Source organism: Scyliorhinus canicula, chromosome 2, assembly GCF_902713615.1.
Source record: "Scyliorhinus canicula chromosome 2, sScyCan1.1, whole genome shotgun sequence".
Classification (NCBI taxonomy): domain Eukaryota; kingdom Metazoa; phylum Chordata; class Chondrichthyes; order Carcharhiniformes; family Scyliorhinidae; genus Scyliorhinus; species Scyliorhinus canicula.
This window is the reverse complement of record NC_052147.1, coordinates 44472565-44489894: the sequence shown is the minus strand read 5'-3', so window position 1 is coordinate 44489894 and position 17330 is coordinate 44472565. Positions and strand designations below refer to the sequence as shown.

Genomic DNA, 17330 nt, shown 5'->3' with positions numbered 1-17330 from the left:
GGGGCGATTCCTGACTTAGGCACGCACCAGCTGATTATGGGTGTAACGGAGCTGAGGTCGAGCTCCAAGTCGATGGGGAGGTCGAGGATGGCGAAAGAGCTGGGAGAGTTTATGGAAAGGGTGGGGTTGGTGGATTGATGGAGGCTCAGGAACCCGGGAGGGAGCGAGTACTCCTCTTCTCGCATGTGTATAGCGTTTACTCTAGGCTTGATTTTTTTTGTGGTAGGTCAGGCGGTGCTGATGGGGCTGAATACGTGGGAATTGTGATCTCGGATCACGTGCTGCATTGGATGGATGTGACTTAGTCTGGGGCAGGTGCAAAGACCAGGGAGGAGATTGGATTCAGGGCTTCTGGCAGACAAGGCGTTTTGTGCGAAGGTGAGACTGGCGATTAGGAATTATGTGGAGCTTACTCTGAATGGGGAGGTGTTCACCACCACGGTTTGGGATGCTTTTAAGGCGGTGGTCTGAGGTGAGATCATTTTGTTTAAGGCTTATAGGGATAGGAGGAGGGAGGAACACCGTGGCTAATAGACAAGATAGTCGAGGTGGATAGGAGATACTCGGGGACCCCCCCACGAAGGCGTTGCTGGCGGAGAGGAAGAGTTTGCAGGGGCAGTTTCATAAGTTGACGATGGGCAAGGGGGTGGGGCAGCTGCAGAGGCTGAGGGGTGCAGTACAACTATTGAGAGAAGGTGAGTGGTATGTTGGCCTACCAGCTGCAGCATCAGGTAGCATCTAGGGATATTTTGCAGGTAAGGGTGGAGAAGGGGGAGCTGGTGTCAGAGCCAGAAAAGATAAATGAAGTGTTCAGGGGGCTCTACAAGATGATGGAGAAGGTGGAGTTTGTTGGCGAGGTGGGGGCTTTGGGACAGTTTCTGGATGGGTTGGAGTTCCCGGAGGTGGAGGAGGGGGAAGAGGCAGGCATTGGAGGAGCCTTGGGGCTGAGAGGTCATGGATTGCATTTGGGGAATGCAATTGGGGAAGTTCCCGACAACTTTCTGGCAGAGTTTTATAAGTAGTTTGCAACAGAGTTGGCCCCCCAGCTGTTAGGGATGTTTAGCGAGGTGGTTGGGGGGGGGGACGTTGTCACAGTCATTGATCTTGTTGATCCCAAAAAAGGAGAAGGGCCCACTGGAGTGTGGGTCCTACAGGTCTATGTCTTTGTTGAACACGGCCATGTAAATATTGGCGAAGATATTGGTGTGTAGGTTGGAAGGGTGTGTGCCATAGGTGGTCCCTGAGGAACAAACAGATTTTGTGAAGGGTAGGCAGCTCTTCAGTAACATTAGTTGTCTGTTAAATGTAGTTATGACTCCGTCAGGGGGGCGGGCACCAGAGGTTATTGTATCCATTGATGCAGAGAAGGCCTTTGATCGGGTGGAGTGGAGGTACTAGTTTGAAATTCTGGGAAGGTTTGGGTTTGGGCCGAAGTTTGTGGCATGGGTTCGTTTCCATTTGTGTCCCCTGTGGCAAGTGTGCATACGGACGAGATGAGTTCAGGGTATATTGGGTTACACAGGGGAACGAGGCAGGGATGCCTGCTGTCGCCGTTGATATTTTGCTTTGGCAATTGAGCCCTTGGCGATAGCCCTTCAAGGATCGGCCGAGTGGCGAGGGATTATGAGGGACGAAGGGGTGGGGGCAGGGAGTATCGGGTATCATTGTACATAGACAACCTGTTGTTGTTTGTGTTGGACCGTCTGGGGAGTATGGGCAGAATTAGGGGCTTGTTGGAGAGATTTGGGGCTTTCTCTGGCTAGAAGTTGAACGTAGGGAAGAGCGACTAAAGGGTTTCCGGTGAATGCGGCGGGACAGGGGCCAATTTGGGAGTACTACTGTTTAAGGTGGCAAGAGAGCAATTCAGGTATATGGGAATCCAAGTGACACATGAGTGGGCCAGGATGCACAGGTGGAACGTTACAGCCTTAATGGAAGAGGTTAAAGGGGATCTCAAGAGGTGGGATGTGTTGCACTTGACGTTGGCAGGGAGAGTGCAAGTGATAAAGATGAATGTGCTGCCAAGGTTCTTGGTTGTCTTTCAGACCCTCCTGATCTTTCTTCCCAAGGCCTTTTTCCAGAGGGTGGAGGCGCTGATCTTGGAGTTGAAATGGGCTGGGAAGGTACAGAGGGTTAAGAGGGCTCTTCTACAGAGGCAGAGACAAAATGGTGGGGTTTGCATTCTCGAACCCGATGCATTATTACTGGGCTGCGAACGTGGAGAAGGTGAGGCGTTGATGGTGGTGGTGGTGGGGGTGGGGGGGCGGATGCAGAGTGTATTAGATTGAAGGAGGAGTCTTGCAGGGGTTCTGAGGACACTGGTGACGGCCCCTTTGCCGTTAGCCCCGGGGGATGTATACGAGGAGCTTGGTGGTGCAGTCGATGATCAGGATATGGAACCAGTTGAGGAGGCATTTTATGTTGAATAAGATGTTGGTGCTGACACCACTGTGTGGGAACCACAGATTTGAGTTGGTGGGGGGGCGGGGGGGGGGGGGGGGGGGGAGGGCGGTTTCGATGGGATGTATGGGAATGGGCTTGATCAGTCCAGGGCACACATACTTTGGGCGAGGATGAGTGGGTTCTTCCAGGGGTTAACAGATGGGTGTGAGAAGTGTGGGTGGAGGAAGCGAATCATGTGCACATGTTTTGGGACTGCGAGAAGCTGGAGAGTTTTTAGGAGGCAGTGTTCGGGACATTTTCTGGAATAGTGGAGGGCAAAGTCAGGTGGCAATCTTTGGGGTCTCGGAGGAGCCGGGGGTCTAGAGGGGAAGGAGCAGGTGTTGTGGCCTTCTCCTCTCTGATTGCCTGGTGAAGGATCATTCTGAATTGTAGGTTGGATAGGCCGTTGGGGGTGGTGACATGGCTGGGGGATTTGTATGACTTGCTCCGGCTGGAGAAGATTAAGTTTGCTCTGAGGGGGACAGAAGAAGGTTTCAAGGTGTGGTGGAGGCCGTTCATGACTTTATTTGAGGAGCTGTACGTCGCAGGGGGTGTAGGGAGGGGGAAGGGGTAGAGATTAAAAGAGGAAAAAAAACAATATAAACTAGGTTGAGTTGGATTGCTTATTTTATTGTGTAAGTTTAGAATAAAATATGAAATGAAGTGAAATGAAAATCGCTTGTCACGAGTAGGCTTCAAATTAAGTTACTGTGAAAAGCCCCTAGTCGCCACATTCCGGCGCCTGTTCGTGGAGGCTGTTACAATTCTTCAAATTGTAGCGCTTGCTGGGAGGGGTGGCTGCCAGGGCTGGGGTTAATAGTGGGGAGAGGCTTGGTGACAGCTCCGAGAATTTGGCGAGGCCCCCTTGAGATCGGAGTGGCCTGGTTCTGGTTGCCATTGCTGCAGTATTTGTTTTAGGAGGATAACTCCAGGCTCCATTTGATGATGATGGCCAGGAAGAAGTAGACATGGAGCCCAGCCTGGGATGGCAGTCCGCTCAATATGTGCTCCAGGGCCGCTGCACACAGGACAATCTCATCACCTCCAGATTTGTCGACTAGGCCACAGGCAGCTCCGCCAACCTGTCCCATCTTTCCATACTCTCCCCACAACCCCACCTTCTTCCAAATGGCGCCCTCTTCCTCATAACTATTCACATCCTCCTGTCTCTCCTTCCTCCACTCCAACTTACCAACCCACCTCCCCCCTCCTTGGGCCCTACCAGCATCGCTACAGGGTGTTGGCCCTGGGCAGGCAGTACTGGAGGGCCTTGTTCACAGGATGGAGGTTGATGATGACTCGTGCAAGATGAGCTCTGGTGCAGGTTCGTTTGACAAACTCTGACTCCTACCTTCAGGATCACATTCCACTGTCTGCCTGGGTGATCCCTGCATGTGTACTGGCAAATCCATCTAAAGAGCCCATATATCGTTTGGGAGGGGGTGGTTATGGAGATGGAGATGGTGGGCAGTGACAGGTCACTCAGTTGGTAAGCTGTCCTACAAGGCGGCCTCACACTTCTGGCCCTGTCCCCTGCCACCTCGGAGGGCGGCCCCAGGTGGATTGTTCAATTGTCCTGGGACCCTGCCTGTACCATCGACACTATCTACCTCCCATACCCCCACCTGACACACCCTTTACACCCAGCCCAGCGCTCACACCCTAAAGACAGGGGATTGAGCCAGTTGAAAAACTGTTTAATAGTGCCCTGACCCATACCTCTAACCTATGTGCTGCATCTGTGTCAACTTAACTGGTGTCTAATTTCCTTATTTTACGTGGCCTATTGCTCGTTTTAGGTGTGACCTCAGACAGCACATCGGAATAGAGGCAGCCTGCTGCATATCCTGCCGGCTGACCTGGGATGCCTTTGGCAGCTGTCCTCTGGAGGGCTTAGACCTGGATGGGCACAGCTGATTTTTGGGTGTCACAGGTGACGAGGTGCTACCCTGTTCTGCCCGCTGCCCATGAGATGCGCAAGTGTCATGTTGGGGGCGGGGGGGGGGAATTCAGAAGCGCTGAGGTGCTCCAGCACCTTCTGTGCGAGAGGCACCGGCATAGGTCCCTTCACTTCCCCCTCCCTCGGGGTGATTGATGCCCCCCCCCCCCAGGGGACTCCATGGGACAGTGAGGCCAGAATGAGCTCTGAAAGCTCCACTGTCACCCAGCACTAACAATCCTGGAGGTTCTTCCTAGACTCAACCGGGTTCTTCCTAGACTCAACCGGGGTCTTGATGGCCTCACTCATGGAGCACTGCAACTGTGCCATATCCCTCAACGAGCAGACAATGTCCCTCACCGCCTCGGACAAACCCCTCTGGGACTGTGCCACATCCCTCTGTGACTGGCCCACGCTCTCAACATCCTCAGCTATGACCCTTTGTGAATGGGTCGCAGCAATGTCCATGTGGAGCCAGAAAACGGCTGCCTGTGATTGGACTCCCCTGTCTGAGCCTCAACATCGACTGCAGATTGCCCCAAGCCTTGGATGTCGTACCCAAGACTTCCACTGCGGACACCACCCATTCAGTATTGGCCTGGGGGCAGCACGGTGGTGCATCATGGGGCCGAGGTCCCAGGTTCGATCCCACTTCTGGGTCACTGTCCGTGTGGAGTTTGCACATTCTCCCCGTGTTTGCGTAGGTTTCGCCCCCACAACCCAAACATGTGCAGGGTAGGTGGATTGGCTATACTAAATTGCCCCATAATTGGAAAAATGAATTGGGTACTCTAAATTTATTAAAAATAAGTATTGGCCTGGGTACCACGCATTGTCAGCATGATCTCCTGAACCAGCGGCACTTGCAGACACTGGAAAGTTGCTGACACTCCCTCCTGTACATCCTGGCTCTGCGTCTGCAGCTCCACAGTGATGGGATCAAACTTCCCAGAAGTGCAATACTGGTCCAGATTACAGCTGTTTCCTAGAATCAGGCAGACTTCAGACTGTCCTCTCCCTCAGGTGTCCCTGCCTCCACCTGATGTGCTGCAGCATGTGTGACGCATGCACCAGAAGCCTCCACACTAAAATGCCCCACTGAGGTGATAGTCTCTGCACTGGTGGCGGGTGCAGATGAAATGTCAGTGTCGTCTCCGGACTGCTCCTCCGGGGTCTGTTGGGGTTGTGGTTGGGGGCAAGATACTCCAGACGGGCCAGCCTGGTCTGATGGTGATCCCACAAGACAGAACACATGGTGAGATCTTGGGAAGGAGTGGTCTGGGGGAAGAGGTTTGACTCACTTGCTCTTGGGACATTACTCTACATTGGGAGCTCAATTGGTTGTCGCATGCCAACCTTCTTTGAAGTAGCCCTCTCCTGCACCTCCCCGGATAATTCCATCGCTCTCTGCTTGGTGGACGTGAGAGCCCAGAGGTCTTGGATGCACCTTCTAGTCTTCGTTATGGGCTAACTTTTTCTACGGGACACAAAAAAGGGCATGGCGAGACACATGTGTTACACGGGGGGAGGGGTACTGTAGTTGGTGGCATGTGTGCGCAAGGCACCTGGCCAAAGAGGACAATAAGGGTGTTGGGGTTTGGTGCAGGGTGGGATGTGATGGGCGATGCAGGCAGATGGATTTTGATTGGCCTCTATGAGAGTGTGATGGGAGGAGTGAGGGACAGGAGTGATGGCAGGGGAACAGAGGTCGTAGCTCATCCAGGTTACCCCAAGGAGGTCATCTTCTTCCGACACTGCGTGCCAGTCTACCTGGTGAGGCTCACAGCACTTACCGCCTCAGCCACCTAGGTCCAGTTGCCAACCACAAATGGGTACCTCCTGCCCATCCTGGGGAAGAGGCTGTCCCAACTCCCCTCCATTTATCGAGCTCTAACTCGGTAAACCTTGGGGCCGCTCTCCTCTGTGCCACCTTGGCTGGAATGAGTGTGTGTAGGAGTGGAGCGCTTATTAGTCAATTCCAGCCCCAGCAAATCCGATGCCAGCAGAAATGAGAATTGCTCTAGATTCATGTGGACAGAGTGCTGTTTAGTATGTCCTGAATTACTCTACAAATAGCACCACCCCCCCACCCACCCACCCACCCACCCACCCACGGGAACGTGAACCGTATGCAAATCAGTCCCGGCACCAACAAATGAAATTCAGCCCTGGCTGTTTGTGCATGTCCTCCTCCCTTCAGCCGTCCAGGACCCTAGCTTAGAAATTCCTTCCCTAGACCCCTCTGCATCTCTCTAAAACTCACTTATGATGAAGCTTTTGATCACCTCGGTCAATATTTACTTTTGTTTTGGTTTCAATATTTGAGTACTTCATTATGAAACATTTTCCAACTTTTCCTGTGTTAAAAGGAAAAATATGACTTTTCTTAACGTCAATTCTATATTGGGCTTGAAGATTCAAAAACAAAAAATGGAATTTCAAACATAGTTCTTAAAATGATTGTTGCCAGCTACAATGACAGCTAGGGGCTGGTTTAGCTCACAAGGCTAAATTGCTGGCTTTCCAGTCAGGCCAGCAGCACGGTTCGATTCCCGTACCAGCCTCCCCGGACAGGCGCCGGAATGTGGCGACTAGGGGCTTTTCACAGTAACTTCATTGAAGCCTACTCGTGACAATAAGCGATTTTAATTTCATTTTTTTCATTTCAGAAGGAGGCCATTCGGCCCATCGAGTCTGCACCGACCTACCTGAGCCCTCACTTCCACCCTATCCCCATAACTCAATAACCCCTCCTAACCTTTTTGGTCACTAAGGGCAATTTATCATGTCCAATCCACCTAACCTGCATGCCTTTGGACTGTGGGAGGAAACCAGAGCACCCGGGGGAAACCCACGCAGACACGGGGAGAATGTGCAAACTCCACACAGTGACCCAGCAGGGAATCGAACCTGGGACCCTGGCTCTGTGAAGCCACAGTGCTATCCACTTGTGCTACCGTACTGCCCAATAGATGGGGATCCTCTCAGAAGGAGCGATCACAGTATCGTTGAATTTAATATACAGGTGGAGGGTGAGAAGGTAAAATCCAATACCAATGTCTTGTGCTTAAACAAAGTAGAGTACAATGGAATGAGGGAGGATTGGCTAAGGTAGATTGGGAGCAAAGACTTTATGGTGGGACAACTGAGGAACAGTTGAGAATCTTAAAGCAATTTTTCCACAGTGCTCAGTGAAAAGGACAATAGGAAAAGGGATAATCAGCCATATCTGAAGGAAATAAAGGAGGGTTTCAAATTGAAAGAAAATGAATACAAAATGGCAATGGTTAGTGGGAAACTAGAGGTTTGGGTCATCTTTAAAAGGTCAGCGGAAAGCCACAAAAAAAGCTATAAGAAAAGTAAGGTTATGAGAGTAAACTCGCTCAGAATATAAAAACCTACACCAAAGGTTTCTACAAATATATAAAACGAAAAGGAGTGGCTTTTTTCCACTACAATAGGTAAACATTGGTCTTTTAGAGGATGAGAAGGGAGATTTAATAATGGTTAATGAAGAAATGGCCAAGGCATTGAACAGGTATTTTATGTCAGTCTTCACGTGGAAAACACACGTCACGTGTCAATATTTAACTGCAAGGAGGCTACGGGAGGTGAGGAGCTAAAAATGATCATTAAGGAAGTAGTGTTAAGCAAGCTAATGGGACTAAAGGTAGACAAGTCTCCTGGCCCTGATGGAATGCAGATAAAAAGAGATGGTGGGGGAAATAGCAAATGTGCCGTGGTGATTGACCAAAATTCATTGGACTCCGGGGCGGTTCCGGCAGATTGGAAAACAGCAAGTGTGACGCCACCGTTTAAAAAGTGAGGTAGAGGGAGGCATGTGGCGCAGTGGTTAGCACTGGGACTGCGGCGCTGAGGACCCGGGTTCGAATCCCGGCCTTAAGTCACTGTGGCGTTTTCACATTCTCCCCACGTACGTGGGTTTCACCCCCACAACCCAAAGATGCGCAGGTTAGGTGGATTGGCCACATTAAATTGCCCCTTAATTGGAAAAGAAAATAATTAGATACACTAAATTTAAAAAAAAGTGAGGTAGACAAAACTGGGAAACTATAGGCCGTAAATGCTTGAATCCATCATCAAGGAAGAAATAGCGAGACATCTGGATAGAAATTGTCCCATTGGGCAGCCACAACATGGGTTCATGAAAGGCAGGTCAGGTTTAACTAATTTATTGGAATTCTTTGAGGACATTACAAGCGCGGTGGACAATGGGGAACTAGTGGATGTAGTGTATCTGGATTTCCAGAAGACAATCAACAAGGTGCCACATGAAAGGCATAAGATAAAGGTGCACGGCGTTAAGGGTCATGTATTAGCATGGATAGAGGATAGATTAACTAACAAAAAGCAAAGAGTGGGGATAAATGAGGGTTTTTTTGGTTCGATCAGTGGCTAGTGATGTGCCTCAGGATCAGTTTTGGGACCGCAATGGTTTACAATTTACAGACGATTTGGAGTTGAGGACCAAGTGTAATGTGTCAAAGTTCGCGGATGACACTAAGATGAGTGGCAGAGTAAAGTGTGCCGACAACACCGAAAGTATGTTCTATGTTCAAGTCTGCAGTGGGATATAGATAGTTTAAATGAGTGGGCAAGGGTCTGGATGGAGTACAATGTTGGTAAATGTGAGGTCATCCATTTTGGTAGGAGTACAGCAAAATGGCCGATTATTTAAATGGCAAAAATTTGCAGCATGCTGCTGTGCAGAGGGGCCTGGGTGTCCTTTTGCATGAAATCTCAAAAAGTTGAATTGAATGTTCAGCAGATAATTAAGAAGGCAAATGGAATTGTATGCCGTTATTGCTGGAGGGGTGGATTTAAAAACAGGGAGGTTATGTTGCAGCTGGGTGCTGGTGAGGCTACACTTGGAGTACTGTGTACAGTTTTGGTCTCCTTATTTGAGATGTACTGCACTGGAGGGGGTGCAGCAAAGATTCACTAGGTTGATTCTGGAGTTGGAAGGATTGGCTTATGAGGAGAGACTGAGTAGACTGGGACTATACTCTTGGAATTTAGAAGAATGAGGGGGGGGGGGCGGATCTTATAGAAAGTATGAAGGGGAATAGTTAAGATAGAAGCAGGGAGGTTGTTTCCACTGGCGGGTGAAGCTAGAACTAGGAGCGGGCATAGCCTCAAAATAAGGGAGAGCCGGTTTAGGACTGAGTTGAGGAAGAACTTTTTCACCCAAAGGGTTGTAAATCTGGATTCCCTGCCCAGTGAAGCAGTAGAGACTTCCTCATTGAATGTTTTAAGACAAAGATAGATACGGGGCCAGATTCTCCGGTTCTGAGGCTAAGTGAGGAGGATGTGTGGCCATTTACATGGAAGGAATTGGCGCCGCCCCCTCATCGATGCTGCGACTCACGAGAGGATAGCAGCCAGCCGCACCACATAAAACTCCCGGCCTCCGCAAAATAAATGGCCGGAGAATGGCCGGGTCCATGGCTGCTCATGGCGCCGGCAGTGCACGGACCAGACCTGCCAGATAGTGCCCCCCTGGACCCCCCCACACCACCCCCTGGCCACCCCCCCCAGCCCTCGCGGAAGCGCTCCCGGCCAGAAACACTGCTCCCGCCCGACTGTGGTGGCGCTGGACACTGTCTGCAGCCACCATGCCGGGTTCTCACATGGCTAGGACCAGAAGTGACCTGCGCCGTCGTGAACCCGACCCATCAGGGGCAGAGCATCGGGGAGGGCCTTCAGGTAACACGCTGAAGCCGTCCCAATGGCTTGTGGCGCGATGACGCTGTTTCAGAGGGGCGGAGCATGCAAAACCTGCATCAAACAGGCACCAACCCGATTTTGATGTAAAAAGGGATTCTCCGCCTGATCGCTGATTACGAAATAGACGTTGGGGAATGGAGAATCCAGTCCAAGATTTTGAACAATAAAGGAATTAAGGGTTATGGTGAGTGGACAGGTAAGTGGAGCTGAGTCCACAGAAAGATCAGGCATGATCTTACTGAATGGTGGAGCAGGTTTGAGGGGTCCGATGACCTACTCCTGCTCCTAGTTCTTATGTTCCAAGGAAGGCTGGAATAAAAAGAGTGACTTATAATAAGGACAGGGGCCGGAATTCTCTGGCCCTCGCTGGCGGCAGGATTCTCTGCCAGCATGGCATCGCATCAATGGGAAATGCCGCAGAGAATCCTGCTGCCAGTGAATGGGTGCCGCCTCCCGCTGCCAAGAGACATGTGGCTGGGAAGCTGTAGAATCCCAAGGTTGGAAAGCTTAGCTCGACAGCAGTGTGGGATAATGAATGTAAAACGCTGAATTTTGTGTTTTTCAAATATATGAAGTAAAGCAGAATTAACAGGAATTTGATCTGAATATGGATTTTATTTTCCCTTTTCCCCACCTTCCAGTCTGCATATGGTACTTACATAGTAAGGTACATGATGTGAAACACATTGAAACAAGCATTACACAGTAAAACCCAAATGACCAAAAAGTCATAGCTGTCGTGTATTGTTAATCAAGCATGCATTTTTCGATTCAGAAAAGGAAATTGTTCAGATAATATATAGACATTCAAGGTTTCCAGAGTCAAACACTTTGAAATTGCAATTCGCTTGATAGTTAGAAAGTTGATCATAGTGCTAAGAACAAACAAATGTTTCTCTTTTCTCACATTGTGAAATAAAGTGTTCTGTGCCCATCAAAAATGTCCTGGAAATGGTGCAAAATATTGAGAATCTTTGTTGATCAGCATCTCAGACCAATATGTATTGCACCTGTCCCACGTTACAGTGAAGATTAGATTCTGTAATCCCTACCTTTTGTAGTCATTCAATGCCACATTAACCATGGTAAATCAAGGCAGTTTCTTGTATGCTTTCCAGAAATTGCATAAAAATGGGCAGATGGGAATTAATGCATAAAATGCATCTATTAAAGGAGTGATGGACCTTCATTTAAAAAGCCCTTGAACCTTTGTTAGATGAAACAAGTAATATTTTAAAATTTCATCTTGAACAATAAAGCATAAAACTGCTGTACACTATGCACGTTTATTTAAAGTAAGTTGCTTAGGACCTTTTCCTTAATTCACAGATGTCAGAAGGCCACTGATGTGAGGGTCTGCTGCACAAATCTGAAGCAATAAGAGTGACTACTGTTTACATATGTCATTGGATGGCAAACCTGAACATCTAGCCTGTTCCAAACCACAGGGCTACCAATTTATACTAGTGCCACCAATCACTGTTAATGGGCTAAAATGACATTAGGATCTTAACACTTGCCCCCCACTATGAGGTTTCCCAATACTGCAGCCTCTGGAGAAGCAAGAGACAGCATACATTCAGGAGCATTGTAGCACATACTGTGCTCATACACTCAATAACCTTCTCGAGTGTTAGGAAAACAAAATAATCTACATGGACCCTGATCATAATAACTTGCTATCAATCTGTGAACTGACCTAACTCAGCAACCCCTATAGGACTGGTGACTTGCTGGATTGGTTTATTCACAGTAACAATTCTTCAACAACACATCAAGCAACAGAAAAAAAAACTCCATAGGTGTACTGCACATAAATCATAATTAATATGAACAAGGTAACACAACACATTAAAATGACAGAAGTGGACTGATTCCTGAAAACTCTGAATTGTAACATGAAATGAAATGAAAAATCACTTATTGTCACAAGTAGGCTTCAAATGAAGCTACTGTGAAAAGTCCCTAGTCGCCACATTCCGGCACATGTTCGGGGAAGCTGGAACGGGAATTGAACTGTGTTGCTGGCCTGCCTGGGTCTGCTTTAAAAGCCAGCTCTTTAGCCCTGTGCTAAAGGTTCCAAGTAAAATCTAATTTTATATACTAGATTACTTGGTGATATTAGGGAAAAGGGCTATGAAACATATCATTACAGCTAGAAAACCAGTGGAGTTGGGAAGAACTGTCGGAGAGTAATTATAAAATGCTACGAATGGATTTGCAGAAATAGGACTGGCTAGAAGAGTGCGGATTATTCAGGTTACACAAGATATCAGCAAAAGGACAAAAATCTGCATGATCCTTGATATAAGTGCGCAACAGAAATGAGTCAGGTTTATGGCCATTTCGGTGCTGAGCTTAACACTGTGGTTATTTAGAATAGAGTAAACACTGAATAGAGGTAACACTAAGTGTTAACTTTTCAGTCACCTTAAATGCTGATTTCTGAGAAAACCTAACTAAGCTTTAGTATATTACTTAAAGTTTTCTTACAATACAAGTCATTAATCTGCAATGGAATTGCCCCAATGTGCTGAAAACACAGACAAAAAAAAATAGAGTATGACTTGTTTTAGTTGCATGCTTCTTAGTACATTAGGAGGTGAAACTTTACTCTTACTGCTGGGTGGAAAACAGATGGTAATGGGTCGGGTGTCAATTTTATTTAGCCCGTACCCAATTTACCACTGAATTCCCTGGAAATGAGAAACAAAATGGGTGACCAATCCACTACCATATTAACCATTCACCAGGTAAAAGTGAAAATTTACTTCAATTTCTTTAGAAATCATCATCCAAGCTTGGACCCTTGCTAACAACTTACTTATTCTAGAGCCAGTCCCATTAATTAGCTTTCTGTACAGTCCATGTAATGGGCACAAAAAAAAAATCACATTTTTATTACTTGCTTTTATTAACTAAAATACAATATATACATTCATTTAATATAAGGCATGAAGCTGTAGTCCCACAAAACAACAAAACTGATGGAATAATGTTAAAAGTAAAACCCATGGTTATATTTGATAAAGAATTAATTCTTACATGGAACTTATTTACACCCTGAAACATTTTTCATTATTTTACTACACTTATAAAAATAGGACAGAATAAAATTCAGTTATCACAGCAGTTACTCTGCACAGGTAACATGAGGAAGACACTTTAGAGGCTCGAGTGCTGCTGGATTGCTGAGGCAGTCTCCAGCTCCTTACGTTCCTCCTCAGCCCGTGTGTACATGAGGAAGAGTGTGACAGTAGCAAAGGTAGCAGCATTGACAGGGAATGCCCTCAGAAGAGTAGAGGTGAGCCCTCTTGCGAACACCTGCCACCCTTCCTTCTTGTAACTTTGAAGGACACAATCCCAAATGCTATTGTACTGGTTTATCCCTCCAACTCCATCAGCTTGTAATCGGGATTTTATCACATCAATGGGATAGGTGGAGATCCAAGATGCAATCCCAGACATACCACCAGCAAAAAGCAGTTTAGGAATTATAAAACTAGCACCAGGTTCACAGTTTAAAGCTCTAGTCAGACAATCATAAGTTAGGAAGTAGAAGCCAAAGGCAGGTATTTCTCTCAACACAGTGGTCACCATGCCTTTGTTGATTCCACGAATTCCGTGTTTTCTATAAATTCTAAACAAGCAGTCAACTGAATTCTTGTAGACTTTGCTTTTAACTTGGTATTCACCCATGCCCTGAAGCTGCAACCTTGTTTTTGCTAGTTCCATGGGGCAACAGATAACACACTGGATTGCCCCAGCTGCAGCCCCTGCAAGGAACTGGTTAAGTGGTGTGTCACTCTCTAAGTAACGCATTGTGTTTCCTTGGACACCAAAAACAATAGCATTGATGAAGGTCAAACCCATCATTGGTGAACCAATACCTTTGTATAGTCCAAAGACCTAAAGCAAAAAAAAAAGAAAATAAAAAAGTTAACATTTTTTGCAACGAGCGTTAGAAAATCCTGCGAGAATGAATTAGAAGATGAGCAAGAGCAGGAGAACCAAAGGAGGGGTGGCTGGGGAAGGTGGCACGGTTTATATCTGCCATGTTGGTTGGGGTTTGTTGGTTATATTGTTGCGTTTTTGATATTTGATGTTTAAAATTCTAAATGCCTCAATAAAATATTTTCTAAAAAAAAAGAATGAATTGGAAATTGCCCAATGATAGCTAACTAAGTCGTGGTGGGTAAGGCTTTCTTTCAAAAAGATTGGAGTCAATTATACAGTGCGAGTAGCATGATCGTAACATTTACAACACATTAAGATTCACATGTACAAGGATTCTCCATTTGAAACCACAATTGGACTGCTACTGAGCTGGGATTTTAAAAAAGAAAAAAGAGGTGCCTAGTCAGAATATGGTGCAAGGAGACTAGGAATAGATATGTATGGTGTCCTTTCAGCCTTGATTACAACCAACTTGGAGCAGGTTCTCCAAAAGGTAAAAACTAAGAAAAGTGGAAATTACCTCAACTACTCAATTACCTCAACATGCAGCACGGTAGCATGGTGGTTAGCATAAACGCTTCACAGCTCCAGGGTCCCCGGTTCGGTTCCCGGCTGGGTCACTGTCTGTGCGGAGTCTGCACGTCCTCCCTGTGTGTGCGTGGGTTTCCTCCGGGTACTCCGGTTTCCTCCCACAGTCCAAAGATGTGCGGGTTAGGTGGATTGGCCATGCTAAATTGCCCGTAGTGTCCTAAAAAAAGTAAGGTTGGGGTGGGGGGGGTTGTTGGGTTACGGGTATAGGGTGGATACGTGGGTTTGAGTAGGGTGATCATTGCTCGGCACAACATCGAGGGCCGAAGGGCCTGTTCTGTGCTGTACTGTTCTATGTTCTATGTACTCTTCCCCAGTACGTGGTTCATCAAGAGCACAGTACAATGGACAAACAAGTTCTGATGGTCAGTATAAGCTGGCAAATTAATCCAAGGATTCAGTTAATGCTGCAACAAGCGGATGACAGATTCTTGAATTTATTTAATGCCTTTAATACCGTAAAATGCTCTAAAGTGCTTCACAGGAGTATTATTAAACAAGATTTAACATGCCAAATAAGGAGCTATTCAAGCAAATAACCAAATGTTTGATTAAAGTGGTTGATTTAAAAAAAGTTTTTCTAATTAAGGGACAATTTAGTGTGCCCAATCAACCTACCATGCACATCTTTAGGTTATGGGTAGGGCAGCAAGGTGCAGTGCTTAGTACTGCTGTCTCACAGCGCCATGGTCCCAGGTTCAATCACGGCTCTGGGTCACTGTCCGTGTGGAGTTTGCACATTCTCCCTGTGTGTGTGGGTTTCACCCCCACAACCCAAAGATGTGCAGGGTAGGTGGATTGGCTACACTTAATTGCCCCTTAATTGGAAAAAATGAATTGGGTACTCTAAATTTAAAAAAAAAATTATATAACTCTTTGGGTTGTGGGGACGAGACCTACGCAGATACAGGGAGCAAGAGGTAGATTTTAAGGAGCATCATAAGAGGTGACCGATTAGGGAGTGAGGCAATCATTTTTTCTTTACTAATTTTTACAGAATATGGGCTTCGATGGCTAGGCCAGCATTTGTTGTACATCCCTAATTGCCCTCAAGGTGATGGTGAGCTGCCTTCTTGAACCGCTGCAGTCCATGTGATGTAGGTACACCCACTGTGCTATTAGGGAGGGAGTTCAATTGGATTGGAGGGCTAAAGGAGATTGCAGAGATAAGGAAGGGCAAGGCCATGAAAGGTTCAACAAGATTAATATTAGAAAATTAGAGTTTTGTGGTACAATTCACTCCTTGCTCAAACTCGGGAATAATGGTTCAGTCCAGAAAGTGAAATTTTGTGGGGTGCTAACAGGTCTGCTGCAACTAATCGAATGGTCTTCAGGAAAGGAGAACAGGGGAAGAAAAGATATGAAAGGCTGTTTTAAATACCAACACAACCAGCTCACTGCACCTTGGATAACTGTATCCTGCTCCATCATCTGTCCCTTCCTTGTAAATATAACTCTCAAAAAGGAAAGGCAAAAAAGAGAAAACCCAACAGACACAGTAATAAGGAAATTCTGTCTGATGTCTATGGAATTCAATGCGAGCACTTGAAGATCCTGACTCCTGAAGAAGAGGGACATGGAAACCTGAACAAACCAAATATAAATTGTTTCAATCAATTAATCTTGTGAATGTGCTTGCTACTTACAGACTCTTGTTTGATGATGGACCGGAAACAATGTACAGTCCCACGGTAACGTGGCTGATCAGGATTTTGTACTTGAAGTCGGACCTACAAAACAAATATACTTCTAGAAAAGGAAGAGACATAGTCGGGCAGGAATAACAAGATATTTTGTTCCAAAATCTATCACTCAAAAATTGCAGTTACAGTTTTAGCATTGTTTGATATGTATATAAATTTATTTCTACAGCTCCCATGTTAAAATTTACATTCTGCAAAGTATACATATGAAGAAACAAAAAACATGCTATGCATTTAAAACTCAATTTTTTTTTCTGAAAAGTGATAGTCACTTGGTATACAGGCAAACGGGACAGAAACTGAGAATGTAGAAATTCACCTTTTCTGTACTTACTAGGAATCCCGTGATGAGGCTTATCTCTCATCACAAAGTAACACTTTTGCTGTTAATGAGGACAGCCCCTAGCTCAGAAAGTAGAAGTAGTTAAACGCAACAAACTTCACACATTGCATGAAAATAGCAAGAAAATGTAGCTCCCAACCTGACAATATTGCATCAATATCCTGGTTAAAAATCTCGAGCAGCCATTAAACACAATACAATCAGATAATGTTGACCTACGCTGACACTGCTATAGTTACGGAGTAAACAGAGTGATTAGATTTTCTAAAATATCAATGTCAAATTAAATATCATAAATTTTTGGGATGGGTATGAATCTCGATTGCGCCGCCCCCACCCCTTTCGTTTCCTTGGGCTTTGCACCTCTTGTGGCTGAGCAATCTGTTCCCAGGCCTCAGCCAAATGTCACTATCCTGGATGCAGCAAAGCAAGTGACACAGCTCAAGAGACGACTGTCCCTTGTTATTCTTCTCCCTCTATGAGACAGTACCCAGACTCTGCTCACTGCCTCTTCACAGTACTGCATTGATGCACTGGTGCAACAGGTTCACAAACTCAGCATCATTTAACAGGAATAATCCACACTTAATGCAACAGAAAATATTTTCTT

At 46.5% G+C, this 17330-nt stretch overlaps 1 protein-coding gene across 2 annotated transcripts in view; it reads right to left on the bottom strand.

The window, feature by feature from the left end:
• Window positions 1-10724: 10724 nt before the first annotated feature.
• The window catches only part of LOC119953087 (mitochondrial basic amino acids transporter), a 121955-nt gene continuing 115349 nt past the window's right edge, over window positions 10725-17330 (bottom strand). For both annotated transcript variants that reach the window (XM_038776931.1, XM_038776924.1), the window contains 2 exons: window positions 16321-16404; window positions 10725-14038 (listed from right to left, as the gene is read on the bottom strand). In XM_038776931.1, the coding sequence (XP_038632859.1) occupies window positions 13295-14038; window positions 16321-16404 (828 nt within the window). In that variant the 3' untranslated portion in view covers window positions 10725-13294. The remainder of the gene's footprint in view (window positions 14039-16320; window positions 16405-17330) is intronic.